Source organism: Tenrec ecaudatus, chromosome 10 (genome assembly GCF_050624435.1).
Source record: "Tenrec ecaudatus isolate mTenEca1 chromosome 10, mTenEca1.hap1, whole genome shotgun sequence".
NCBI classification, from domain to species: Eukaryota; Metazoa; Chordata; class Mammalia; order Afrosoricida; family Tenrecidae; genus Tenrec; species Tenrec ecaudatus.
In genome coordinates, this window is record NC_134539.1 from 21,280,661 (window position 1) to 21,307,398 (window position 26,738).

General features: G+C 49.8%; 1 protein-coding gene across 1 annotated transcript in view; it reads left to right on the plus strand.

Annotated features, from left to right (window-relative positions):
* The first annotated feature begins 6,544 nt into the window (after positions 1 to 6,544).
* The window catches only part of MTAP (methylthioadenosine phosphorylase), a 43,761-nt gene continuing 23,567 nt past the window's right edge, over positions 6,545 to 26,738 (plus strand). Inside the window, exons 1-4 of the mRNA XM_075559996.1 lie at positions 6,545 to 6,945; positions 21,416 to 21,502; positions 23,389 to 23,447; positions 26,306 to 26,473. Coding sequence (XP_075416111.1) covers positions 6,910 to 6,945; positions 21,416 to 21,502; positions 23,389 to 23,447; positions 26,306 to 26,473 — 350 coding nt within the window. The 5' untranslated portion in view covers positions 6,545 to 6,909. The remainder of the gene's footprint in view (positions 6,946 to 21,415; positions 21,503 to 23,388; positions 23,448 to 26,305; positions 26,474 to 26,738) is intronic.

The window sequence follows — 26,738 nt, forward strand, 5'->3', positions numbered from 1 at the left end:
AGTCAGAAATGGACTTCCCGGAGACTTGACACCCCGGCGGACCATGATAAGGTTCTAAAACTTGTTTTCATGTTTCAGGAAAAGGACTTGACCACATTATACTTTATTTTTGGCACTCCACTTTTATTAAAGACCATTCGAAAATATCACATAAAATTTGCTGTAAATATGTTTTGAAGAAGTTTGTTGATGTGACTAGGGGGCATCGAGTCCGTTCGGATTCGTAGGAACCTACGTACAACAGAGTGAAACGTTGCCAGGGCTGCCACGTCTTCACAATCCTTGTTATGGCTGAGCCCGTTGGTTAAATCCATCTCCTGGACCAGCAGTTCTCAACCCTCCTCATGCCGCCACTCTTGAATACAGTGCCTCATGTGGTGGTGACCTCCCAACCATAAAATGATTTTCATTGCTACTTCATCACTGTAATTTTGTTACTGTTAGAATAGGCAACCCCTGTGAAAGGGTCATTCTACCCCACCCCCCACCCCCAAAGGGGTTGCGACCCACAGGTTGAGAACTGCTGTCTTGGAGGGTCTTCCTCATTTTCACTGACCTTCTACTTCACCAACATGATGTCCTTCTCCAGGGAGGGTCTCTCCTGATAACACGTCCAAAGTATGGGGGATGAAGTCTCACCAGCCTCATTTCTTTTTTTTAATTTATTTTATTTTAACAATTTATTGGGGCTCATACAATTCTTTTCACAGTTCATACATATACATACATCAATTGTATAAAGCACATCTGTACAGTCTTTGCCCTAATCATTTTTTTCTCTTTTCTTCTTTTACATTTTATTAGGGACTCATACAACTCTTACCACAATCCATACATATACATACATCAATTGTATAAAGCACATCCATACATTCCCTGCCCCACTCATTCTCAAGGCATTTGCTCTCCACTTAAGCCCCTTGCATCAGGTCCTCTTTTTTTTTTCCCCCTCCCTCCCCATTCCCCCCTCCCTCATATGCCCTTGGTAATTTATACATCGTTGTTTTGTCATATCTTGCCCTATCCGGAGTCTCCCTTCCCCCCTTCTCTGCTGTCCCTCTCCCAGGGAAGAGGTCACATGTGGATCCTTGTAATCAGTTCCCCCTTTCCAACCCACTCACCCTCCACTCTCCCAGCATCGTCCTTCACACCCTTGGTCCTGAAGGTATCATCCACCCTGGATTCCCTGTACCTCAAACCCTCATATGCACCAGTGTACAGCCTCTGTCCTATCCAGCCCTGCAAGGTAGAATTCGGATCATGGTAGTTGGGGGGAGGAAGCATCCAGGATCTGGGGGAAAGCTGTGTTCTTCATCGATACTACCTCACACCCTAATTAACCCATCTCCTCTCCTAAACCCCTCTATGAGGGGATCTCCATTGGTCGACACTTGGGCCTTGGGTCTCCACTCTGCACTTCCCCCTTCATTTAATATGATATATATATACATACATATATACATATACACATATATACACATACATACACACACTTATATCTTTTTTTTTTTGCATGATGCCTTATACCTGGTCCCTTGGGCACCTCGTGATCGCACTGGCCGGTGTGCTTCTTCCATGTGGGCTTATTTGCTTCTGAGCTTGATGGCCGCTTGTTCACCTTCAAGCCTTTAAGACCCCAGACACTATCTCTTTTGATAGCCGGGCACCATCAGCTTTCTTCACCACATTTGCTTATGCACCCATTTGTCTTTAGCGATCCTATCATGGAGGTGTGCAGTCAATGATATGATTTTTTGTTCTTTGATGCCTGCTAACTGATCCCTTTGGGACCACTCGATCACACAGACTGGTGTGTTCTTCCATGTGGACTTTGTTGCTTCTGAGCTAGATGGCCGCTTGTTTATCTTCAAGCCTTTAAGACCCCAGTCACTATCTCTTTTGATAGCCGGGCACCATCAGCTTTCTTCACCACATTTACTTGTTCACCCACTTTGGCTCCAGCCGTTGTGTCGGGAGAGTGAGCATCATAGAGTTCCAATTTAATAAAAGAAGGTATTCATGCATTGAGGGAGTGTTTGAGTAGAGGCCCAAGGTCCTTCTGCCACCTTAATACTTGACCTATAAATATAGACACATAGATCTATTTCCCCATCCTCCTATATATATTTGCATGTACATGTCTTTGTCTAGACCTCCATGAATGCCCTTTGACTCCTAGCTCTTTCCTCCATCTCCCTTGACTTTCCTCCTGCCCTACTACCATGCTTCATCGCCACCTGGGCTAGAGTATACCTCTTCTCTAAGCAACCTTACCCTTGATCATTTCCCACCAGGCCTGCCACTCCCCCTTCTCTACCATTTGGGGTCCCATGTTTTTCCCTTGTCCCTGGGTTTGTTAACACCACATCCTGACCCCCCTACCCCCCCCACCCCAAGTCCCCCCAGAACTGTCGGTCCCGTTGTTTTTCCTCCAGATAGTTCATCCAGCCTGTCCTATTCAGACAGACCTGTGGAGTCACTAACATGCACGAAAACTAGACAGAGGAAAACAAAGCAACAGTATACAACCAGACAACAAAACAACAAAAACAAACCACTGACAAAGAACAGAACAAAACAGTTCACAAGAGAAAAGCTTGTAGTTAGTTCAGGGATCGTTTGCTGGCCCTTAGGAGCGTTTTCCAGTCCAGTCTGTTGGGGCACCACGCCCTGGCCCCAAAGTCCACTTTCAGCATTCCCTGGGGACCTTGCCACTCCATTCCCTTGCTGTTCCGCTGCACTCCCCCAGTGATTTGCCTCGGTGTGGTGGGATCAGGTCAGGTGCAATTCCCACACTGTGTCTCCGATGCTGTCCCCTGTATCGCCCTTAGTCACTGAGGGGCATCATGTCTCATAGTGGGGCCAGCCATGTTGTTCTCTCTGTGGACTGGCTGCTCTACTCAGGAACATCATCATCACGGCCTGGTGGGCCAGGCTGTGCTCCACTCTCTCCTCCTGCCCCTTCATCTGCTCCCGTGTGCTCTGATCAAATATGTCCATCTCCCAGACTCACCAGCCTCATTTCTATGGAGCATTCTGGTTGTACTTTTTCCAAGACAGACTCGTTTGTTCTTCTGGCAGGCCATGAAGTCTTCTTTCAAGAATCTTCATCAGCACTGTAATTCAAATGCATTGATTCTTCTTGGGTCTTTCTTATTCTTCATCCAACTTCCACATGCATGTGAGGCAACTGAAAGTACCATGGTCTGGGTCAGTGCCTTAGAGCTCAAAGTGGCTCGTTGCTTTACAATATCAAAGGGATCTTTAGAATTAGGGCTGATTGCCTCCCTCTGAAAAAATAGAGCTAGATAGTAGAGTATTTTTCTTTTTTCTTATTTGCTTAAAATTTTAGTGTAAGTAATAATTACTTTATGATCTATACCACAGGTTTAAGAGAGTTAGAGGTTCCAATTAACCATTCTGTGGCAAAAAACATAATCTGATTCTAATTAATTAAACTGTTAATATTAAAATATATTATCAGTTTAATTAATTAGAATCAGATTACCTCCTCCCTGGGAGATGGACGGCAGAGAAGGGGGGGAAGGGAGACTCCGGATAGGGCAAGATATGACAAAATAACAATCCGTGGATTATCAAGGGCTCATGAGGGAAGGGGGAGCGGGGAGGAAGGGGGGAAAAAAAGGACCTGATGCAAAGGGCTTAAGTGGAGAGCAAATGCTTTGAAAATGATTAGGGCAAAGAATGTACGGATGTGCTTTATACAACTGATGTATGTATATGCATGGATTGTGATAAGAGTTGTATGAAAAAAAAGAGTTGTATGAGCCCCTAATAAAATGTAAAAAAAAGGAAGAAAATGATTAGGGCAAAGAATGTACAGATGTGCTTTATACAATTGATGTATGTATATGTGTGGATTGTGATAAGAGTTGTATGAGCCCCTAATAAAATGTTTTTTAAAAAAAGATATTATCAGAAAAAAGACACATTGTGATTAGTTCAGTTATTTACTCAATTAGGAATGTTAAAAGAACTTGGATTGCAACTGTTTCATCTCAGCTACCAATCTGCCATTCAGAGTACAGAAGAACCCCGAAACTCATGGGCCACATGAGCCACGGCCACAGCTGTGTCAGCAAGCACCAGCAGCACAGCAAGGCCGGTGTAATGTGGTGGCATGCCTCATCACAGTGACAACTTTGACCAATACTACCCAGATTACATTGAAAACGATGGGATGAGACATTACCACTAAAGGGGAATCAGAGCTCCTGCCCAACTGTCAACCTCGATACATTGTGGTCCTTGGTCAGCAAGCAGGCCAAGCTAATTACTGAAACTGGAGCCAGCCATCTAAAATGTCACCACCCCACTACCAGGGCTCCAACTCTGGACAGCTGTAAGTCAGAACAGAAAAGTTTTAATGGCACTTGGTTTGAGGTCTTTATGCCTGCCTGCACGGATTAGCCAGGCTGCTGAATCTTAGAAGACAATAGTTTTTTAAATTATTATTATTATGTTATTTTTTTCCTATTGTCCACTTAAGATCTTTTGTTGTCAGTGGTCTGCTATATCCAGAGTGACAAATTGCCAAATAAAACTTCAGTTTTTTCACTAAGCTTCCAATGTCAGACTCATATTCCATTAACAAAAATAACAACCGAAATAGCCCTGCAGAAACTCAAAATCACAAAAGAAACCCGGTATACTGGCCAGACAGAAACTATTGGCTCCTGACCTATGGACCCTAGTCACCTGTAGATCCAGAACTGCGCCACCGTGTTACAATAATAAACCCTCTGAAATGCAAAGGGTAGCAGTTGTCCAGGGGGAAATTTCAGAAAAGAGGATGGATGGAGACAGGAGACGGGAAGGAAGTGGGCTAAGCGATGATACATGGGGTGGATGAATTGAAACCACCCCATCACCTGGGTCAGGAGTGCAGATGCAAGGGGTTAGTGTGCACAGTCTTGGCTGCTGACAGGAAGGCTGGAGATGCCAGTCTGACTGAAGTTCCCTAAAAGAGAGGCTGGATGGCCCACTTCTCAAACATCAGCCAAGCTGATTGGTTCCATAATGCTGTTTAGAATATATGTACCACTCCCTGCCGTGGGGTCGATGGCAGCACATCGCAGCCCTACACGGGGTTTCTGACTCTTTGCACAGCCTCTACATTCTCCTGCAGAGCAGCTGCTTGGTGTGTTTGAACCGCAGCCGACGAGGTTAGCCGTCCAATACTTACTCAACAGGGACACCAGGCCTCTTGTCCTGCCATGCAGCCCTGCTCATTTCATCAGGTTCTGTCTGTGCACTTAACCTTGACACCACCAGAGCACCTGTCATGAAAGAAAGAGAAACATAGCAGTCTGGTTCCGCCAAGGTTGACAACCGTAGCTACCCTGGAAGGCAGTTCTGCGCTGTTCCCCACGCGCCAGAATTGACCGGATGGCAGCGGGCGGCCTGCTTTCATGCTCCGAGGACATGGCTGCTCCTCCATTTTGCCTTTTGGCACCCACGTTTACCCACCCCTGGCCCCCATCTTTCTCCCGTGGAGCGGCTGGTCATTTGGGGCTGCTGACCTGACAGCAGCGGGATGCACTCCCACTGTGCCGCCAGGACTCCTGTTTGGGCCTAAAGCAAGTGCTAATGAGAAAAGAAAGGTTACTGCTTAAGTACACAAGCTATGTGGGCAGGACCCGAGTTATATACAACAGCGACAGAGTGAAAAAACAACAACACGTGTTTTTACTTGTGTTTTCTTTCAGTGCTTCACTGCTGTGGGCAAAAGGAACATGTTTCTTTCAGTCCTAGGTAATTAGCAGCATTTCTCTGCTTAGAGATTAGAGGTCACCCTGGTGGCATAGTGTTTACATGTTAAGCAGCTAACCTCAAGGTCAGCACTTTGAAACCACCGGTATGCTCAGAAGAAAGATGAGAAGTTACAGGGCACTTCTACCCAACCCTATAGGGTCCCTATGAGTCATAATTGCCTCGATGGCAATGAATGACAGGTCACCCTAAGATCACTACCCACTTTTTTTTTTTTTTGGAGGACGTAATTCATCATCAGAGGTTAAATGGCGTTGCCTGGCCAGTAGGGAAGGGTGAAAAAAGGGGTGTTCCAGAGGGTGGCTGGAAGAGGGAGATGGTTCCCTGGGTGTTGAATGACAGGAGCCTCCATTCTGAATCTAGATGTAGCGGTTAGTGCTGGGCTGGAAGGGGTTAAAGATGGCCTCATCCTTTTAAAAGCTCACACCGATCCACCCGGGCACACCACAAGCAAGTGAGGCTGCACAGCCAAGAGGAGCAAGCTATAGTTTGTCAATCGGTGACTCCTCGTCTATTCCCTTTGTGTCACCCTGAATCTTGAGTCAGCTCTGTCTCGGCTCCGGCACCTAAAAACGAAGGGGAACCATGTGCTTGGGGAATGTGGGGAACACAGTGGCCTTTCGCAGCTGGAGCGACTCCCTGTGGGCGCCGGCGTTGCCTCCCGCGGGAACGTCGGGAATGCGGGCCCGCCTGGCTGGAAGGGGGGCGGCCGCCGGCTCCCCGAACAGGGCTCTGCGCCAAGAGAGCTGAGCTCCGGGAAGCCCGCCGCCCGGCGTCCGGCACCACGCTAGCGCGCCGCGCAGCGTCTCCACCATCCTGGCGGGGAGCCTGCAAGTCCGAGCCGGGCTGGAAAACCGAAGCAAAAAACGGGTCCCCGAAAGACCTGCCCCGGGGGCGAGCCGCCCAAATGCTCCTCGAGGGGGGGAGTCGCGCCCGCGGGCCAGCCAATCCCGCCCCGGCTCGGGGAGGAAGAGGCGGAGTCAGAGCCGCCCCCCGGGCTCCGCCCTGCGCACTCTGCGCCCGCGTTGGAACCCGCTCCGCGCTCTGCCCGCTCCGCTGCCCGCTCCGCAGCCGCTCCCCGGGGCCGGCCGCAGACGTCCTCCGCCGGCCGCAGCCATGGCCTCCGCCGCCGCCGCCACCACAGCCGTGAAGGTGAGCGTCGCCGCCCCGAGGCTGGCCTGCCCAGCCCGGGGGAGCGCGCCGCTAGCCGTGCGCCCTGGCCGCGGCTCGCCCGGGGTCCGCTTTCCCGGGCCGAGTCGCCTCCGGCCAGAGCGCGTCCGCCTGCGCGCGCTCCCCTCCCTTCGGGCCCATCGCCGGTCCCGCCGTGCCCGGCGCAGACGAGCCCCTGGGCCCCACCGCACCCTGCCCGCTGCCCACGTGGGCGAACGGCGCCCCTGCCCCTCGCCGCGCTTCCGGCCCCGCGTTCCCTTCCAAACGCAGGCCTCCTCCGGGCAAGTTTGCACCAGTGCACGGCGCTGGGCGACTACGCATACTTTTCTCTTTTTTAATGCCTAAACGCAGCACGGGCTTCCCCTCCCCTGTGCGGAGGCCCCTGCCGTTACACTGCTTGGCTTGTTCGAGCCCCGTTTCCGCCCGTTTTCGGTCCTGGGGCGGGTTTCCACACAAGGGCGCATCGTGCTACGGAGGAGGGAGCGCTGGGGCGGGGGGGGGGGGGGTGAGCTCTGCGGGGCTTTAAACACTTTTCGTCTGGTTGGTGCCCCAAGAGAGCGTGTCGAATTACAGTACAGAAGGGAATCTTGACGCCATCCTTTTAAGACCTGTTGGAAGAATTCCCTTCACTTAACGTGACGTTTAGAGGTTCTTGGCAGCTGCGGTTGGACCTGTATTTTGACTGCTCACGCGCTCCTGGGCTCTCAGAGACCCGGCAGCCGGGTTGCAGTCTGCCCTCTGCAAAGCGTGATGGTGGCCTTGAAAAAGAAGGACCTGGGAGGGTGGTGAAAACTCGGCCGTTTTGAAAAGCCTCTTGCATCCAACCGATATGTACAGAGAGAGAGAGATGTGTAGACAGTCCCTCCTGCTTTGGAAGGCAAGGCAGGAAGGGGTTTCTTGTATGAAGCCCGCTGGCCAAGTGCGTGAGTTCTTTAGGTGCTCGGGTCTAGTGTGGGGGTAGCCTGGCAAGGTTTACTGGGCACGTTCCAAACCAAACTCACTGCCATCAAGTCCATTCCGACTCAGTGACTTCCTGCTCTTCTGAGAGTTGCAGTCTCTGAAACCCACAGGGGTAATTTCTGCCATATAGGGGAGCTGTGAATTGGGAAGTTGAGTGTTGTATTTACCCAGGAATCCCTGGGCGGCACAAGTAATTAGGCAGACCTCCAGTTGATCGGAAGTTTGGAAGTTGGAGTCCACCCCGAGGCAGAAAGAAACACCTGGAGCTCTCCTCCAGAGAACCAGTAGTCAGGAGCCATGTACAGCAGCATTTCTGCTGCCCCGGGTTCACCACGAGTGGGAACCCACTTGGCAACTGGTTGGTCTGCCTTGCACATGCCGAAGCTTCACTAAGTAGTAATGCTTAAGTTCCAGGGAAAGGAAAGCACCCTAGGGGCACAGTGGTTAAGCGCTCAACTGTTAAACCCACCAGCAGCCCCAAGGGAGGAAAGATCCGCTTCTATAAAGATCTGCTTCCCCCTAGGAAGCCCCTTTGAGACAGTGTTACTCTGCTGAATAGGGTCACGATGAGTCAGAGTTGACTTGAGCAGTGTTATTGGGGAGCTGAGGTTTATGTGGGATGCCTTTGCTCAAATAGATGTAGACATTGTGGTAGGTGTCACCGGACAATGGTTTCCACTGGGCAAGCAGGGACGGGTCACCCACCCTTACAGAAATACCTTTGAAGGACCGTCAGAATCTGAGAGGCATGGCATGTTTAAACCAGCCTCACATTCATCAGATGCAGAAACTCTCCCCACCACAGTTTCCCTGAAAAATTAATGCAGTACATTGGAGAACAGCATGGGCACTGATTAGAGTGCTGATGGTCACATTGGATGATGGATATTTTGGGTCTTGGCGAGCTGCTGAGCATAAAATTGAGAAGTACAAATAGTACTGTGCCCGCCTGCTGAGTTGTTTCTTTGGGGTTGGAAGGGGTGACACCCTGTGTTGAGAAGCCCTGGTGTGGTGCCACCACCAAACCCCTCAGGCTGGACTGGCCACACTCTGTATAGACCACACTAGTGCCCAAGGCAAAAACAGACTACCGTAATAAAAAACACATTCTAGACCCAAGTCATAGAATAGTACCCTGAAACGATCTCTCGGGTCCACATAACCACCACCCCCCTTTGTGCAGACAGACAATGGCTGAAGCGAACTCCCTTGTTTCATGATAGAAGTGGGCCTAGAGCTTGGCGTACCACCAGTTGGGTGTGGTGAGGCATTCCTGAAATCTGGCATATGGTCACCCCATGTTTTCAGCTTCGTTTTGTGAATAAGCCAAACCCATCAAGTTCACTCCCAGGTATGTACCCCAAAAGACTTGCAAAGCCTGGATACCTGCAGATACTGGCATGCCGTGTTCACTGCAATACGAGTCATGATTGCCAACCCAATTGGAGCCAACCCAATTGCCCATCAGCCTGATGAATGGACGCACAAAATGTGCAATGTCCCTGTCCCATAGACTATTACTCAGCCACAAAGAGAAATGAAGTCCCGATACATGCTATGACATAGGTGAACAGTGAACATACAAGGCTGGCCAATAGAAATCAGACCCTAAAGAACAAATAATGTGTGATCCTACCTACTTAGGTGAAGTACCTCAACGAGGCTGGTTAAGAAGCCCTCATCCTCCATTTCATATAGCTTTGTGAATTGCCATTAGGTGCTCTCAAGGCACTTCTGACTCACAGTGACCCTGTGTGTCCAGCCGAAGGAAGCCCTGCCTGGCCCTGCGCCATCCTCACAATGTTAACTTTGAGCCTGTTCTGGCCACTGTGTTACTCCATCTCATGGAGGGTCTTCCGCTTCTCCCCACGACCCTCTGTTGGCGTCATGGGCTACTCGTTGGGCTGTTCACTACAAGATCAGCAGTTTGAAACCACCAATTACTCCTTGGGAGGAAGATGAGGCTGTCTACTCCGTAAACAGTTACAGTCTCATAAACCCACAGGGCAGTTCTGCCCTGCCCTACAGCATCACTGTGGGGTCAGAATTGACTCAATGGCAGTGAGCTTCTATTTTGCCAAGCATGTTGTCCTTTTACAGAACTGGTCTCTTCTGATAACGTGGCCAAAATACATGAGATGAAGTCTTGCTAGCCTCAGTTCCAAGGAGCATTCTGGATAGTCTTCCTCCAAGGCAGATTTGTTAGCTCTTCTGGCAGTCCATGGCACTGCCAGTGCCATACTTCAGACACCACCAGCACAAAGGTTCTTCTCCAGCACTGTCACTCACATGCATATGAGGCCATTGAAAGAAAAAGACCATGGCTGGGGTCAGGTGCACCTTGGTCCTCCACACAGCTGTCTTGAAGAGGTCTTGGGCAGCACATTTGCCAGGGTATAATCGACGTCTTGCCTGCTGCTTCCACGTGTTTTGACTGGATCAAAGCAAGATGAAATCCTCATCGCTCATGTGTTTTCCCCATGAATCATGATGTTGCCTCGTGGTTCTCTTGTGAAGATTTTTATTTACCTTGAGTTACAATCCATAGGGAAGGAAACCGCCCTTGAACTTCATCATTCGGTGTACCCGCGGTCTACAATTGGTTTTCTGAGCTTTGCCTCCTTGAAGGAACCAACCCAGGACACAGTAAGAACAGACGAATTTGTCAGGAGCCAGAGAGCATGCACACGTGCCTAGGGGTGGAGGTTGACCCCAGAGTGCTTGGAGGTTGCCCTAAGGTGGTTCTCAGCTGACCCCACTTACAAAGCAGGAGGTCCACCAGCAGCAGCTTCAGCCCACCCACAAGCACTAGAAAGACTGTTCTTTGCCCTCGGTCTTGCATATGCCCCTGTCAAGCCAGTGTGTGTCACATCCTGTATGCTCCGCCCTAGAAAGCTGTGAGCCTCCTTTGAGCTTGTCTGGCAGCAGCGCCCACACTTACACCTTGCTTGATCGGTCCGTCAAAGTTCCCACTTTCACTTTCACCCTGTCTTTGTTTCTAGCCTCACCTAGGGAGACTCACTTGGTAGGAGCAAGGACACGATGGTGGTTTGGGGTTCCTTGGGAACTTATCATCTTACGGGATACTGAATTTCTGTTCGAAACCAAAACCAAGCTCACTGCCATCGAGTGGACCCTCAGAGGAACCGTGGTTGGACAGGCTACCTGCCCCTGTGAGTTTCCGAGACTGACTCTTGACTGCAGTGGAAAGCCCTGTCTTCGTCCCAGGTAGTGATGGCGGACAGCATGGTCAACGGGGTCCACGTCACTGAACTGCACACACTTGCGGCTGAAATGGCAAACGTCTTAAAACTATTCGATCTGTTTTATCTATTTTAAGAGAAGCATAGGGTGGGTGTAGGGACACCATGTATCTCAGTTTCAGCTTTGGGTTACTTCGCTGACAGGTGGCTTTTGTGGCCACTGCCACCGTGTCATGGGATCATTTACAAAACAGCATTGCAGCCAGCACTGCGGGGTGAGGGGAGGAATGGCATGGAGCCCAGGGACCCACCTCCCATGGGAGCCTCGCAACATTGACGCCTGGTAGCCCACGGTCCTCAGCTGTGAAGTGATGCACATGCGAGGTTGTGGGCTTGCAGGCAGAAACCTCACTTTACCAGCCTTGTTCTCAGCACCCCCACGAGTTTACCAGCCCTTCAAGGAGAAACGCATTGTCCTCAGTTGTGAGGGGTACAGTTAGCTCACTCACATGGAAACCACCATCAGGTTTGACCACAGCAGTATAATGTTTAGATTATTGTTGAAACCTGACTCTTCACTGGTTCTTGTTTCTGCTGATGCGAGGATTGGTGAGCGTACTTGCCAGACATTAGGGTTCTGTCTCTATATTCTGGTGGTGGGACTAGTGACCCAGGAGCATGACAAGTGAAAGGGGGACAGGGCGGGGCGGGTACTGAGTGTCAGACCTTTGATGGGTGAGTTTTACGCTGACACCTGCATATTGATGAGAGCCGGTGACCTAAAGACAGAGGTAGCGAGTCCCGAACGTCGGGAGAGGGCACGTGGCCATGGTAGAAAGGGACTGTCACTGGACTCCCAGATCTGCTTAAATGTTCGCACTAGGGCCTTGTAAGAGGAGGCTGTGTGCTGACGTGTCAAGGATTGGTGAGGACGTTTCATGTGGGCCCCAGGAAAGCCAGTATCTGTTGAGCTGATTTCAACTCCTGGCCACTCCGTGGGCGCCAGTAACATTCTCAATAGCTGATCCTGTAGAACAAGACCTTGGGCGGTTCTGTGAGGCTCCTCTGAGTGGAGTCAGACCTCCCACCTTTTGGTTACCGGGCTGAAAATGTTAACCGTCTGCACCTCCGAGTGGTGCTGAGGAGGCTTCGGACTGCTAACCAGAAAGTCCAACCCACCAGCCCGTCCGGTGGGGAAAGCTGAGGCTGACTCTGTACAGGGTGCTCTTGTATCAGCACTGACTCTGGCGATGGGGGGAGGGTTTCTGTTGTGCGCTGCCCAGCATGCACTTAGTGACCCCAGGTGACTGACATAAGAGACCTGCCTCGGAGGGTCACTGCCTAGAACGGTTCACAGACACTGCCATCTGTGGAGTAGTGACTTCCTGAGCTGCTAACTGCAAGATCAGCAGTTCAAAACCACCATCCGCTCTACAGGAGAGGGGCGGGACTTTCTACTCCCTTAAAGCTATGGTCTGGAAACACACGGGCAGTGCTGTCCTGTCCTGTAGGGTTGCTATGCGTCGGCACGACTCAGTGGCAGGGAGTTTGGTTGGGGGTTTAGTGTTTGTGGTGGCAGGTAACCAGGTCTTCCTCTCCCGGACCAGCAGAGGTCCCAGGCATGGGGTCGATTCTGGGAGTAAGACTGGCAAGATGTGAGGCAGTAGGAAGAGGAACGGGAGGAATTCCGTTTTCACCTGGTATACAGTCCTGGCAGCATAGTGGTGACGCGTTGGGCTGCGATTGGCAAGGTTGGCAGTTTGAAACCACCAGTTGCTCCATGGGAGAAAGATGGGACTCTTGACTCCTATAAAGAGTTAGTCTTGGAAACCCACTTGGACAGTGAGTGATTAGGCATAAACCCACAAAACAAGCAGCCATTGAGTCGATTCTGACTCACAGCAACCTTACAGGAGAGTGTAGAACTGCCCCTGAGTTCCGAACCTCTAATCTATGGGAGCAGACAGTCTCATCTTTCTCCCCAGGAGCAACTTGTGGGTTTGAAACACCAACCTTGCAGTAAGGGCCCAACAAGTAGCCTACTATGGCCCCTTAGCTCCTGTGCTAGATGGCAGGATATGTGAATCATTTCAAACTGGTAGATAAACCACAGGAGATGAGGCTGTCCATACCATAAAGATTTACAGCCTTATCAAAAGACATAGTGTCTGGGGCCTTAAAGGCTTGAAGTTAAACAAGCGGCCATCTCGCAGAGACACAACCAACCTACATGGACGATGCACACCAACCTGTGTGATCATGAGGTATTGACAGGATCGGGTGACAGGCATTAGAAGACCCAAAACAAACAAAAAAACATATTGTTGAGAACGAGGTGGGTCAGAGCAGAGACCCAAAACCCATCTGTTGACAGTGGAACATGTCCTCACAAAAGGGTCACAGGGAAGGAATAAGCCAATCAGGGCACAGTATAGCACCAATGAAAGACACAATGTTCCTCTAATTCCTTGAAGCTTACACACACACACACACACACCCCACTATCATGACCCCAGTCCTGCCTTTCACTGTGGGCTAGACTGGAGCACACAGGTACAGATAAGAGATAAAAAGCACACATAATCCAGGAATGGGAGCGGCAATACCAGAATGGTAGGGGGGAGGTTGGTAGAAGGGGGTGGAGGGAAGTGGATCACAATAATGGACACCTAACTGCACCACACACATACACAGAGGGGATGAACAACAGAAACTGGGGGAAGGGAGACAGTGGTCAGTGTAAGATATGAAAATAATAATTTATCAAGGGGTCATTGGGGGGGGGGGTAGGGAAAAGAGCTGATACCAAGGACTCAAATAAAAAGTAAATGTTTAGAAAATAATGATGGCAACATAAGAACAAATATGCTTGATACAATTGATGTATGGATTGTTATAAGAGTTATGAGATCCCAATAAAAATCTTTTTAAAATTTTTTAAAGATTTACAGCCTTGGAACCCCTATGTAGAGTCGCAATCAAATCTAATGGCAGTGGCTTAAGTGGCCCTTTGGAGACCTAGGGTATCGTTGCATATGGGTAACATAATCAGCTGCTACCTGAAAGGGTGAAGGTTCCAATTCACCCTGAGTTGCCTCGGAAGAAAGGCCTGGTGATGTACTTTGAAAATATCAACTGTTGAAGAAGACCCTCTGGAGAGCAGTTACCCTGACTCCCCCCACCCTCCCCTTTGAGTACCCTCGTTATGTTGTGGTGAGTGACTCTTTCCTGGTCAAGGAGGAGAAGCTTCCCCAGGGATGCTGCTTATAGGGGGCTAGGGGCAGGGGATGTGGAAGGCCTCCTTGCTGCAGAGACCATGAGTGGGGTGGGGGATTGAGGCTGTCTCTTTTGTGGCCACGACAGAAGGAGGTGGTCCTGATCTGCATCAGGGACACCGTGGAATAGCAGCAACCGGAGCTGAGGCCATGCGAGTAACAACTGCCATTGCCTGGTGGGCCTCAATCAAGGGCAGATTGTCCAACAGCAGGTGAGGGGCCTGACCAGCTTTGATATCAAGACCAGGCCCATACAGAAGGTTCCATCAGTGAAGGGAGTGCAATATAGCTTCCCCAGGAGCCCTCCAGCTTCACTCTGAAAAAAAATCAAGAAGCAGCTCCTGTGAATCATGCTTGCTATGATGAGGTGCAGTGCTGATGTGAATGGGTGGGGGTGGGGTGGCGATAGATGCCATTGACTTGCTTCACCCACGTGTTCAGAGAGCAGCCTTATGTAGAGCAGAGCAGAGCAGGACATTGCTCCGTCCTGTGCTATTCCCATGCTGTCTGAGCCCATCCGTGTACAGTTGTGTCGGTCCCTCTCATGGAGGGCCTTCTCTCTCTGATCCTCTACTTCACTGAACATGGTGGACATCTCCGGGGACTGGTCCCTCCTGGTAATGTGAGCCACGTGGGTGAGACCAAGTCTCTCCTTCCTTTCTTGGAAGGAGCATTCAGTTAAAGGGGGTGGGGGCGGTGTATGTGTGTGTGAATTAGGTGGAGGGTTACATTTCAGACCATCAACTCTGTATTCACAAATTCAAACCACTTGTCAACCTCCAGCCCCATATTCCCTTCCACTACCACCGCCTCCCCTGATATCCCTTCTACCTATATGGACCACCATCTTCTCTTTCACCCAAGTCCATCCCTGTCAACCCTCTTCAATGTGTTGCTTCATCTTCCAGCCCTTGTCCTGTTCCTTTGGGAACCTTCAAAATCCGTTCCCTCGAAAGTCTTGGTCATGGTTTTTTCTTACCTTAGTTCTCTACTGGGAGAGTGGGAGCCTCTCTGTGTGTCTGAAGGCTTGACTGCTGAAGAAACACAGGAACAGACGATGTTGGGGGCATTACTTCTGTGACCTCCTATGTTTCCATGAGTCAAGTGAAAATTGAACTCAGAGATGCAGAGGAGGAAGCGAGAGCGGGGTTTTGTAGGCAGTGGAACTCCGACCCACAAGTGTGACAGTCTCGCTGCAAAGGGCCTGGCTGGGACTCCGAGGCATCTCAGGGTGTGAGCTGCATCCCTTGGCCACTAGCTGCAAATGCAGGTTCTCGGGCCTCTTCCTCAACCTGCCAGGTGAGAAACTCCAGGGGCGATCCTGCAACCTTGGATGTGACAAGCCTTGAGATCATTCAGCTACACAGCCCCTGGGTTTTCAAGCCCACGGACTTTTCAGGGGATTCTCAGGAGACCTGGTGGTGCATTGGGATAAGTGAGGTCGGCAGAAGAAAGGACAGGCTGTCTGCTCCCATGAAGACCGACGATCTCAGAAACCTATATAGAAGCTTGCTTGGACTTGGAATTGACTCCATGGCAAATGGGTTCTTTGGGTTGAGATGATTTTTCAGTCACTAGATTAGTTTCATATTATTGCTGTAACAAATTAGCACAAACTTAGTGGCTTAAATGTGGGAAACAGAAAGATTTCTCCCAAGTTGTCTCCCAAAAATCTATGCCAAACCCAAGACACTGCTTGCTACATATTGTAAATGACTGTACACTAGGTCATTGAAAGTAGGTTAGTGGTTATTCTCCTTAAGGGTATCTAGAGCAATAAGACTGTATAGTCTGACTCACTCTAAGTAGGCCCCACTCCCTTTTGATATTGTTCTCTTGAAGGAGTGCCGGGAGGCAAGCCCAGGACCACTCAAGGATGACTAAGATTAAACCACTATATTGAGTCTACAGTCCACCCCTATTGCCACTTATGTACACCTATTCCCTCCCTGTACTGCTGTGTGTACACCCCTAGGGCATCCCCCTCCTATTTGTACTGCCTATGTTACAACCCCTTCTCATGACGTACATTGCTATCTGTAATCAGAAGGCTTACATGCCCCCAAAGATATATAAGCTTTGGTTAGAAATAAAACCTCATGAGAGCTCTCTCCTGCCTTCTCGTCCCCCACCTCCACGTGGACCACCAAGAGCAGCTGAGGTGAGCACACTACCATGAAATGTGTCTGACTTCTTTATTGTACTCTCTCCACCCCATCACTCCCTATTCTCTATGACTTTACTATGATCTTTATATAGCTTAACTGTACAATTGCACCTACTAAACCCATGATTAGCTGTGGGGGGCTGGCCACCCCCACACTTAAACCTATCACAAATTGAGTCTATTTTTGATGTCAAAAATCTACGGTGAGCTTCACAAGGGGTAAGCCCACTGTGCTGTCTGAGCTGGGTTTTTGGGGGCTGACGAGGTGAATCCATTCCCACACCTTTTCCAGGTTCTAGAGCAGTGTTTCTTAACCTTCCTAATGCCTCACCTTTTCATTACAGTTCCTCATGTGGTGGTGACCCCAACCATAACATTATTTTTGTTGCTACTTCACTGTAATTTTACAGACAGCCGCCTGTGCTGTCTTTGCTCAGTAGGATTTGCACACAGACCAGTTCATGTTTGTGCTCTTTTTTCCCTGCGTGTAAAGGGTGTGTAATCATTCCAGTGCCCAGGTGATCAGACTGAGATGATCAGACAGCACGGCCACCGGCTCACCTAGCCCAGTGCCTTTGACACAGATGCTTCAAAAAGATCAGGCCAAAACCCCATCATCTTTTCATTCCATTTTCCCACAAACTTTGTGAAGCCATTCATGCGCACTCAAACAGACTGTATAACAAAGGCAGGCCCGGCCTTGACTCATCTTTTGGGCGGCTCTAGGAGGGTCGCTAAAACCAGACGGCAGGGGGTTGTTCAGGAAGTGTGGATAGAATCCGGTGCCAGAGGTGTCTGGGAGGTTCTTCCCAGTGGTACTTTCCCTTAGCGCCAGCAGGTGGTGATATTGGCCACATCTTGGCACGTGGAACCCTTTCTCTGCAGCAGGAAAATGGCTGGAGGCTCAGTTCCTTGTTGCGGCTGTCTGTACTCAATCATGACACTTGTCCCTGTCCTTTGCAAGATGTGGGTTTTCATGAGCAGCTCGCTAGTTGGGTAGCTGACTTGCCTTGTCTGCAGGTAATTCAAGGGCCAGAGACTATGCTGCCCTTCCCTGGTGAACGGTACAGTACAGAACGTCACTTCCTCCCCGAGGGCTGACAAGTGCAGGCTGCTGTGCTGGACCTATGAGGGCAGTCCAAGAGGCCACCTGCCCAGCAGCTGGCTGCCTAAGCTGACAGGGTAGTTCAAAACCAATTCTGAACCAGGCAGAGGGGTCACAGGCAGACAACACAAGTTGTTGGGAGCAGCAGGATTCTCCCCCTCCACCCCCGTGAGTTCGGCTGGTGGCAATGAAAGCAGCAGCAGCATTACGCTCCATGACCCAGGGTGAGAGGATGTGGGGCAGACCCGCATTAGCTTTCCTGTGGTGTTTCCGAGGGACAGGAAATGAGAGAGAAAATAGAGAAGCTGGACTGGAGCGAGATTTTACAAACAAGACGGCCATACAGTCCACTCCCAGTGTGCATCCGAGTAGAACGCTGCCCCATATGGTGGTCAGTGGAACCTTGCCTGGCCTTTCTTGCAGTGCACATCTTGGTTCTACCCGAACCTCTCGGGCGTTTTGGGTGAGCAGCCAAACACATCCACAGTTTGCACCTGACCCTGGGAGAAGGATTAGGAGTGGATAAACGGGTGATGGAGTTAAGATTTTTGCTTGAACTGTCATGATTTAAATGGATTAAGGGAAAACTTCGACGATTTGATAGCTATCCTATTGACTGACTCATCTACGAGTCGGAATCAACTCCATGGCAGTAGGTAACGTTCAATTCTTAACAAAAAAGGAAACCAAATCCACTGCCAACAAGCATCCAGCTCAAAGTGACCCTCTATAAGGTTTCCAAGGCTGTAAATCATTGCAGGAGCAGAAAGCCTCTCTCCTGCTGAGGGGCGAGTAGGTTTGAACTGCCAGCCTTGTGGTTAGCAGCCCAGTGCTTACCGCCCTCCCCCCCCCCCAGGGCTTCTGTTTGTAGCACCACAGAAAACAAAACTCCAAATTCAATGCCAGTGAGTCTCTGTAATGACTCATGGTCAAGCCCCACAGGATGGAGTGGAACTCCTTTGGGTTTATGAAGCTGTAAATATTTACAGGAGCAGAAAGCCTCGTCTTTATCCTTCAGGGTGACTGGTGGGTTTGAACTTGCTTTCCTTCTAATTAACAGACCAGTGTGTAATAATGCAGCACACTACCAACCTAAAACCAAACTCACTGCCATCAAGTACATTCTGACTCATAGTGACCCTATGTAAGGTTTCCAAGGTTTCCAAGGCTGTAAACTTTTACCGGAGAAGATGGCCATAACTGTTCCCCAAGGAGCTGCAGGTGTGTGGGGACTCCTGGCCTTTCAGTGAGCAGTCCACCAGCCCCTCCAGGGCTCCTGATTTGTAGCCATCTAAGGTAAAAGTGGGCTTGATGTAGTTTGCTGCGGTTTCAACAGTGTGCCACAAGGTGGCACCAACTTCAAAAACTGGTTTCTTGATTTAAAAAAAACTTGCTGCCAGTCCATTCTGATTCAGTGATCCAAAAGTAAAACTGTAGTTTTGATAGTTCCAAATCCTGTACATGTTGGGTGCAGAGAGACTCCAGGTGGAGAAAGCTGTAAGATGTCACCCAGTTGTCCCGGAATGATAGCTACTTTGTGTCAACTTTGTGGAATTAACATGTAAGCACTCTCACGATCAGCGGCAGCGTCTCCATTTCCCCCCACCCCCCCTTAAACAGTGGGAAATCTCTGCGGATTTCCAGGAGTAGATCTGTTAGTCTATTAAGTAGCCCGACTGGGGACCAGGGGACTGGGCATGCTCCAAGTTCAGGCTCCGAGCCAGGAAAGGGCGGTACACCCAGGTGGGCGGGTCCACCTGGGTTGGTCCAATCAAGGCCCGGTCGGTTTAATTCAGCCAATGGGGTCAGCCAGCACCGTAGGCCACGCCTCCCAGCGGAAGTCCCTAAAAACACACCTTCCCCAGCAAACCGCCCTCCCTTCCCCCTCCCCCCTTTCTCCTCCTCCAGCCGCCTTTGTGGCCGCGGCCGCCGCGGGTGGGCGTGCAGGGACGGTGACGCCGAAACGGCCTCGTCCTTTAGAAGAACCCCTGGGATCCCGAGCCAGGCTTCAGCGTGAATTCTCTCTCCTGCGAAGCCAGGGACCAAGGCAGTTCCTACCCGAGAAACCTAACATGCGTTCTTACAGGGGAGGGCTACTGTGTTAGTTAGAGACAGTTCCCAAACCGGTCATTTTCTTAAGCTGAAATTTTTAAATTTTTGTTTTTTCAGAAAAGAAAGCCGGAGAGGTTAGTCATTTACATACATGTTGCTATAAAAAGCGGCTCTAATCTAATCTGGAAAATAGGTCATGTAATGATCGCAAAGTCCTGACTCTGCAGTGTTTTTTGGTTTTTTTTTTTTTTTTTTGAAAGAGAAACTCTTTATTTGATAGGAGGTTTACTCGTGCTAATAGGTTTACAGCTTTGGGTTGGGGGTGGGGGGGAACGCCAGGTTTCTTTCCCTTGGGCTGGTCTCTGTCCCCTTAGCCTCCTGCTGATGGTTTAACTGCTTCCTTTGTCCGGAAGCATCGCCCAAGGAAGCCTTCCTGTGGGGCTTTGGTTTTCGCTGTTTATGTAATGCTCCCTTATCTTTGGTCATTGTTTCTGAGTCCCCAGGAGGAATCCTGGAAGACACCGGCTCTAGTTAGTCTTCAGAAAATGCATTCGAACATGAGAGTTTCAGGAAAGCTATTAGGCCACCTTTGAATTACACATATGTGCATGTAGGTATAGGTGTGAATGTGTGCCAACTTTGTCATTGGCAGCCCACCACCCACCAGGGCTCTTCTATGTATCTAAGGGGCACAAACAGTTGGTTGGCAGTTGCACCCACCAAACAGTACAGAAGGAGAAAGGGCCCAGCCGTGTGTGAGTGTGAATTTCATAGGGTACTTGAGTTGCCCCCTGAGTCTGACTGGACTCAATGGCACCTAAGGACGATGTCTGTCTCCATAAGTTCACATACATAGGAAAGGCTGTCTGATTTCAGGTGTGAGCCCAGCTTTGCATGATAGTCTAAACTGCTGGCCTTTGCTCCCTGTCCAGTTTTATGTCTAGTGGTGTGATGAAGAAAAAATAACCCCTGGTTTCTTTGACAAAGGGGTCACCAGGAGGAAAGGAGGCCTGCTGGGGAGGCGGTAAGGTGCTCATCTGCTAGCCAGCTCCTCTGCTCTGTCGTAGAGGGGTTGCCCGGAGTCACCAGGAGCTTGGCAGGCAGCAGTGGCGAGGGTGCTTGGTTCAAGCGGCCTACTTTAGCCTCTTATTCTGGCTGGTTGCACAGCTCATTCTATGGGGGGAAAGTTGTTAATGATGTGTTTTCTGTAACGACATTTGGCTGCTTTTTTATTGTTTGTTTTTTCTCTCTACACTACTAAAAGTACTACATATACTTACTATATAAGTCGACCCAAATATCAGCCGAGGCACCTAATTTTACCACAAAAACTGCATTAAAATATGCTGAAAAACTCAGCTAATGCACGGTGTGTACGGTGCCTTTTCTGTGCTCGTTTGTGATTCGGACAGCCAGGGATGTGTGACCTAGTCCCCAAGGACAAACTCTTAGTCACTTCTGGAATCTGGAAGACCTTCAAGTGCTTGTTGAATGAGCAAATGTTGGGTTTTTTGCTGCTTGATCTTGTTTTGTTTCCAGTAATTCTGGGACTTTTAAAAGTAACGGGCTTAGGCAATGGAAGTGAGTCCAACTCGTGAATTCAAAACATGTGGTTGCCATCAAGATTTTGTTCCTTATGAAAACTGTCCAACTGTGTTCTTTTTCCTTTGTCTCCCCTCCCCCCCTTTAGATTGGAATAATTGGTGGAACCGGCCTGGATGACCCAGAGATTTTAGAAGGAAGAACTGAAAAATATGTGGATACACCGTTTGGCAAGGTTTATATCCAATTCAAGCCAGCTTGTGAGCTGTTTTCTCCTTTGGCCAGCTTGGTTGTTAAGTTAAAAAATAAGGACTTCCTTTGTCTTGGCAGTGGCGTGGGTGGGCCCCAGGCAGGAAGGCCCTGGGGGCCTGCCTCTGAGCTCTGTCACCTGAGACTCAGAGTTCTGAAGGCAGGCTGGCGTGGGCCCTGGCCACACAGATAACTTACATTTATATATCTTTGAGACAGAAACTCACTTTAGCCTAGCAGCTGAACCCTTCCAGCCTTGCCATTCAAATTGACCTTTGCTCAATTTTAGGGTTTTGGGTCACCCTATGTTAATTTGGGGAATAGGCTGGTGACTCAGGTGAGCCCTGGTGGTGCCTTAGATCAGCAGTTGAAACCCACCAGCTGCCCCATGGGAGACTGATGAGGCAGTCACCTTTCATAAAGATTACAACCTTGGAGGCCGTGGGGAGCAGCGCTACTCTGAGTCCAGGGGTTACTTTGACAGCATGGGGCATTCTCAAATGACTGAGAAGAGGAAGTACTGACTGATAAGCCCCTCACAACAATAATAAGAGTAGTGATACCTGGAGGGTAGAGGGAAGGTGGGGTAGAAAGGGGGAACTGATTACAAGGATCTACATATAACTTCCTCCCTGGGGAACAGACAACAGAAAAGTGGGTGTCATGTCGGACAGTATAAGACATGACAACATAATAATTTATAAATTAAGGGTTTATGAGGGAGGAGGGGGTGGGGAGGGGGAGGGAATGAGCTGATAACAAGGGCTCAAGTACAGAGAAAGTGTTTTGAGAATGAGGATGGCAACAATATATCAATGTGCTTGATACAGTAGATGGATGGATGGCGATTAGACTTGTATGATCCCCCAATAAAATGATATTAAAAAGAAGTATCATTACAAAGTGGTGAGCCATCGCCCCAATGTTAGAGGATCCAGCACACAGTTGAGGGTGTGCATGCGTGGCTGAGCTGGACGTGAACTTGTCCTGTTTGCAGCACAGACTGGCAGTCTTCCAAGCGCCCCCTTATCCACCAGCTGGGATCGAACTCCTCATCTCTGCTTCTACACACCACAGTCCTCTGACCGCGTTAGAGAAGGTCTGAGCATACCACCACTAGCTTCTCACACTGACCTTGTATCCTACAAGTCTGATGGTCCAGTTGGCCAATGTCTTAACTTCCAAGGGGCTTTTTTCCACCCCCGGCCATTGCATGGCCATCTTGGACCTGGTGAAGATAGTCTAACAGGGTTCTTTCTCCATGCTGAGTCCTCAAATCCCACCTTGTGCACTTCCATCCTTCCTGCCTCTCATTCACACCCCCGAGTTGGGACTGCCAAAAACCCTTGAGCAGTCTTGTGCCCCAGCCCCTCACCCTGCCTGCTACACAGAGAGCCAGCTGAATGGTGCCTTGTCTGGCGGCCAGGCTGGCGGCAGCACCCAGTTCATAGTGGTGTCTGCCAAAGACGTGGAGCTTGTTTATTGGATGATTAAGCTAATTGGTCAAATTAGACTTCCTCTACTTTGCTAAGGTGAATCCTATTGTGGACCTCCAGTTCAAATAGGAGCTTTTCAGTTTGTGTCTGTGTGTCTGATTAAATGCAAAGTAGAAGACAATGGAATTTGTCCACTGATTTTTTTTTTGAAGCCCGCCCCATATAGAGAGAGCCCCTGCAAGGCAAATGTTAGCCATTTAAACCCACCCAGAGGCTCCAGAACACTGGTGATGTACTTCTGAGAGACCGCTGCAGACATGGAGAGACTCCACGCAGACACAGGGGCTGCTTTGAGTCTAAATTGACTGACAGAGTGTGTGTGTGTAAAACCTGTGTTTAAAAATTGTGCATTGAAATCATCTTTCTTTATGTGCAGCCATCCGATGCCTTAATTTTGGGGAAGATTAAAAACGTTGATTGTGTGCTTCTTGCAAGGTAAGTGGTTTCAACCTGATTTTCAGGTGTTACTCCAAAAAAACAAACTCGCTGCCATCAAAGTGGTGGCAACACAATAGGATGGGGTAGAACTTCCCCAGGGCAGCGGTTCTCAACCTGTGGGTCATGACTCCTTTTGGGGGTCAAATGGCCCTTTCACAGGGGTCGTCTAAGGCCATCGGAAAACACCTATTTCCGATGGTCTTAGGAACTGAGACACTACTCCTCTATCCCTCTCCAGGTGGGTCTGCCCACATGCAGGTAAGCCCACCGAGGAGTACCCGGAGTGAAGACTGGTTCCCATGCTACACCATGCTTCAAGACCTTTCTTTTGTCATTAGAAGTAAATATTTCACAGTATATCATTACAACATGATTTGATTCATCATCATGCTTTAATTATGCTCCATGTGCAACCATGAAAAGACCTCCTGCCGATCTGATATTTACATGACAGTTCTTAACAGTAGCGAAATTACAGTTATGAAATAGCAATGAGAGTAATTTGATGGCTGGGGTCCCCACCACATGAGGAGCTGTATGAAAGGGCTGCGGCAGGAGGAAGGTTGGGAACTGCCGAAGGCTTTCTGAGACTCCTGCAGTTATCAGCCGGTGATTTCAAACGGCCGACCTTGTGGATCGACCACCACGGCTCCTTCAGGTGTTGCTAGTGGACGATACTTTGCATGGGCTGTTGTTTCTGGAAAGGGGTGACTCAGAGGTTCCTCTGTTGGTGAAGTCAGACCTCTGTTTCTGGAAAGAAGGATGACGCAGAAGTTCCTCTGTTGATGACCTCCTCTCCTAGCTTTGGTTTGAGGGGTGATACGGACTGGCTGCCAACGATCTCGCTGCATTTAGAAAATGGGATCATGCTTCGAAGTGGCAGCAGGTGCAGCGAGTTTCATTCCGTGAATCTGTGGCTTCACTGGGAAGTGTGAGAGCAAGTGTTTCCTTCTGTTTGATCATTGCAGTGAACAAACGACCCCGGCTCCTCTCCGGCGCCTGTACTCACAGTGATTGTTGGGTACCTGGAGGTTGTGGATCTGGGGCCCTTGGTGGCCAGTGCTCCCCCTCGTGTAGAGACCCATGTTCTGCTCAGGGTGGACTTTGAGTTGACCCACTGCCAACTGTTTTCTTGACCTGAGGTTTTTTTGTTTGCTTCCTTGTACTAGTTCATTCTCTTTCATTCCTTGTCCCCGTTTCTGTCAAGTAAAAATTACCTTCCAAATTTAGGTCATCTTGATTTTGAAAAGACAAAACTATCTTCATGCCATGGCTAGACATGGATCAAACTCACTTGTATGTGTTTTCTGTTGCTGCCTAACAGATGAGCTTGAGTGTAGCTGTGTAAACCGTGTGCTCGTGCATTATCTCCGTTCCCATGGCTCAGGAGTTGGGCCTGGCTTAGCTGGGTCCCGCTCTCGGGTTTCACAAGGCTGCCCAGGGTGCACCTGGAGCCTGGTATCTTCTGCCAAGTTCGTGCTGTTGACAGAATTCAGTTCTTGCTGGGGTAGACCTGAGGCCCCAGCTCCTAGAAGCAGCCCAAGGTTTCCTACCTTGTGGGCCTCTCCAGGCAGTCCCCATGGCAACAGCAGCTGCTTTCTTCAAGACCAGCAAGAGACTGCAGGCTGCCACGCACCACCCCATCACAGGAGGACCGTCCCCGTGATGGTGTCATATTCTTTTGATTGGCAGCAAGTCTAACTGCCACCTCTACTCCCTGGGACAGTGACATAGGGTGTGGCCTCAGAGCCACCCTAATGTCTGTCTGCCACCCTACATTTGTAACATAAAAGGCGCCTCTGCACCAAATAAAAGCGTCATTGTAGATGTGTTTCCCAGAGTGAGTGATCACCCTAGTCGGTGCTGGAATGACCCAGGAGGGGAACTACAAAAGCAGATGTCTACACTTTATTCTCAGAGCCCTGTTGTCATAGGGAGTTACCTGTTGGGCTGCTAACTGCAAGGCCAGCAGTTCAAAACCACCCATCGCTCCTCAGAAGAAAGATGAGAAAGGCTTTCTATGGGTTGCTATGAGTTGGAATCAACCTAATGGCAGTGTGTTTGGGGGACACTTTATCCTGCATTATGAGCTGTAATACAAGATTTCTAATTGCCAAGGGAGTGCGAAGTAATTTTTTTGTTTGCTTTAGAAAGGGGGGCAACAGGCCAAATAAGTTTGGGGGTCATGGTTTTAGATAGTCACATGGAGTGGATTTCAAGAAAGCGTCTTTGGAGTCATTGCTGGCAAAAGCAATTAACTCCTACCTGAAAAACTGGCACTTTGAACCCACCAGATGCCTTTCCTTGGAAGAGAGCTGCTGCTTTCTTCTGGAAAGATGACAGCCTGGGGAACCTCGTGGGGCAGTTCCGCTCTGTCCTCTGGGAATCGACTGGGCGCCAATGGGACTGGTTTTGCGGGGAGAAACCCGTGGGCAGGTGCGTCCTATGGAGAGAGCATTGAACTGGGTGTGGCTGCAAATTGTCTCTTCCCGGCAGGTCTTCTGAGCTACTGTCGCTCTCTGGGGGGGGGGGGGGAAATCTCGTGAGAGATCAATTTCAGAAAAACTCATATACTTCCGGGGTGTTCCTGGATCCCCCCACCTTGTGCTGTCGGTGCCGTTGTAAGGTTTTACCTTCTCCCAGCACGCCTCAGGAGCCCCGGTGGTATGGTGGTTGAGCGCTTAGCTGCGTAACCACCGAGGAGCAGTTCAAAGTTGGCTGCGGGCTGCAGGTGGAAGGTTTACCGCCTGGGAAGTGCTCCAGGGCAGTACCATTTGGTGCTGCAGCGGGGGAGACTCCCTTGGCAGTTCCAGTTCCTCCACACTCACCTACCCACTCTCCTCTCCTTCCCACAGGCACGGGAGGCAGCACAGCATTGTGCCTTCCAAAGTCAACTACCAGGCAAATATCTGGGCTCTGAAGGAGGAGGGCTGTACCCATGTCATCGTGACCACAGCCTGCGGCTCCCTGAGAGAGGAGATCCAGCCCGGTGACATCGTCGTCATCGATCAATTCATCGACAGGTGAGCAGCACTAACTATGCCTTGGCCTCTTGCAAGTCCACCCCCCGGGAAATGCCAGTGCTTAACACGCCCTCGAAGCTGCCAGCTACCAAGTGGGAGCTTCACACTCAGGCAGGAGGCAGCTTGGAAGAAGGCTTGGCAGCCTACTTTCGAAAAATCAACATCGCAAACCTGTAGTTCTACACAGAGGGTCACCGTGCACTGGATCTGACTCTCCAGCAGCGACGGAAGGAGCCTATGCCCATCCAGGTGGATGATCTGTGAG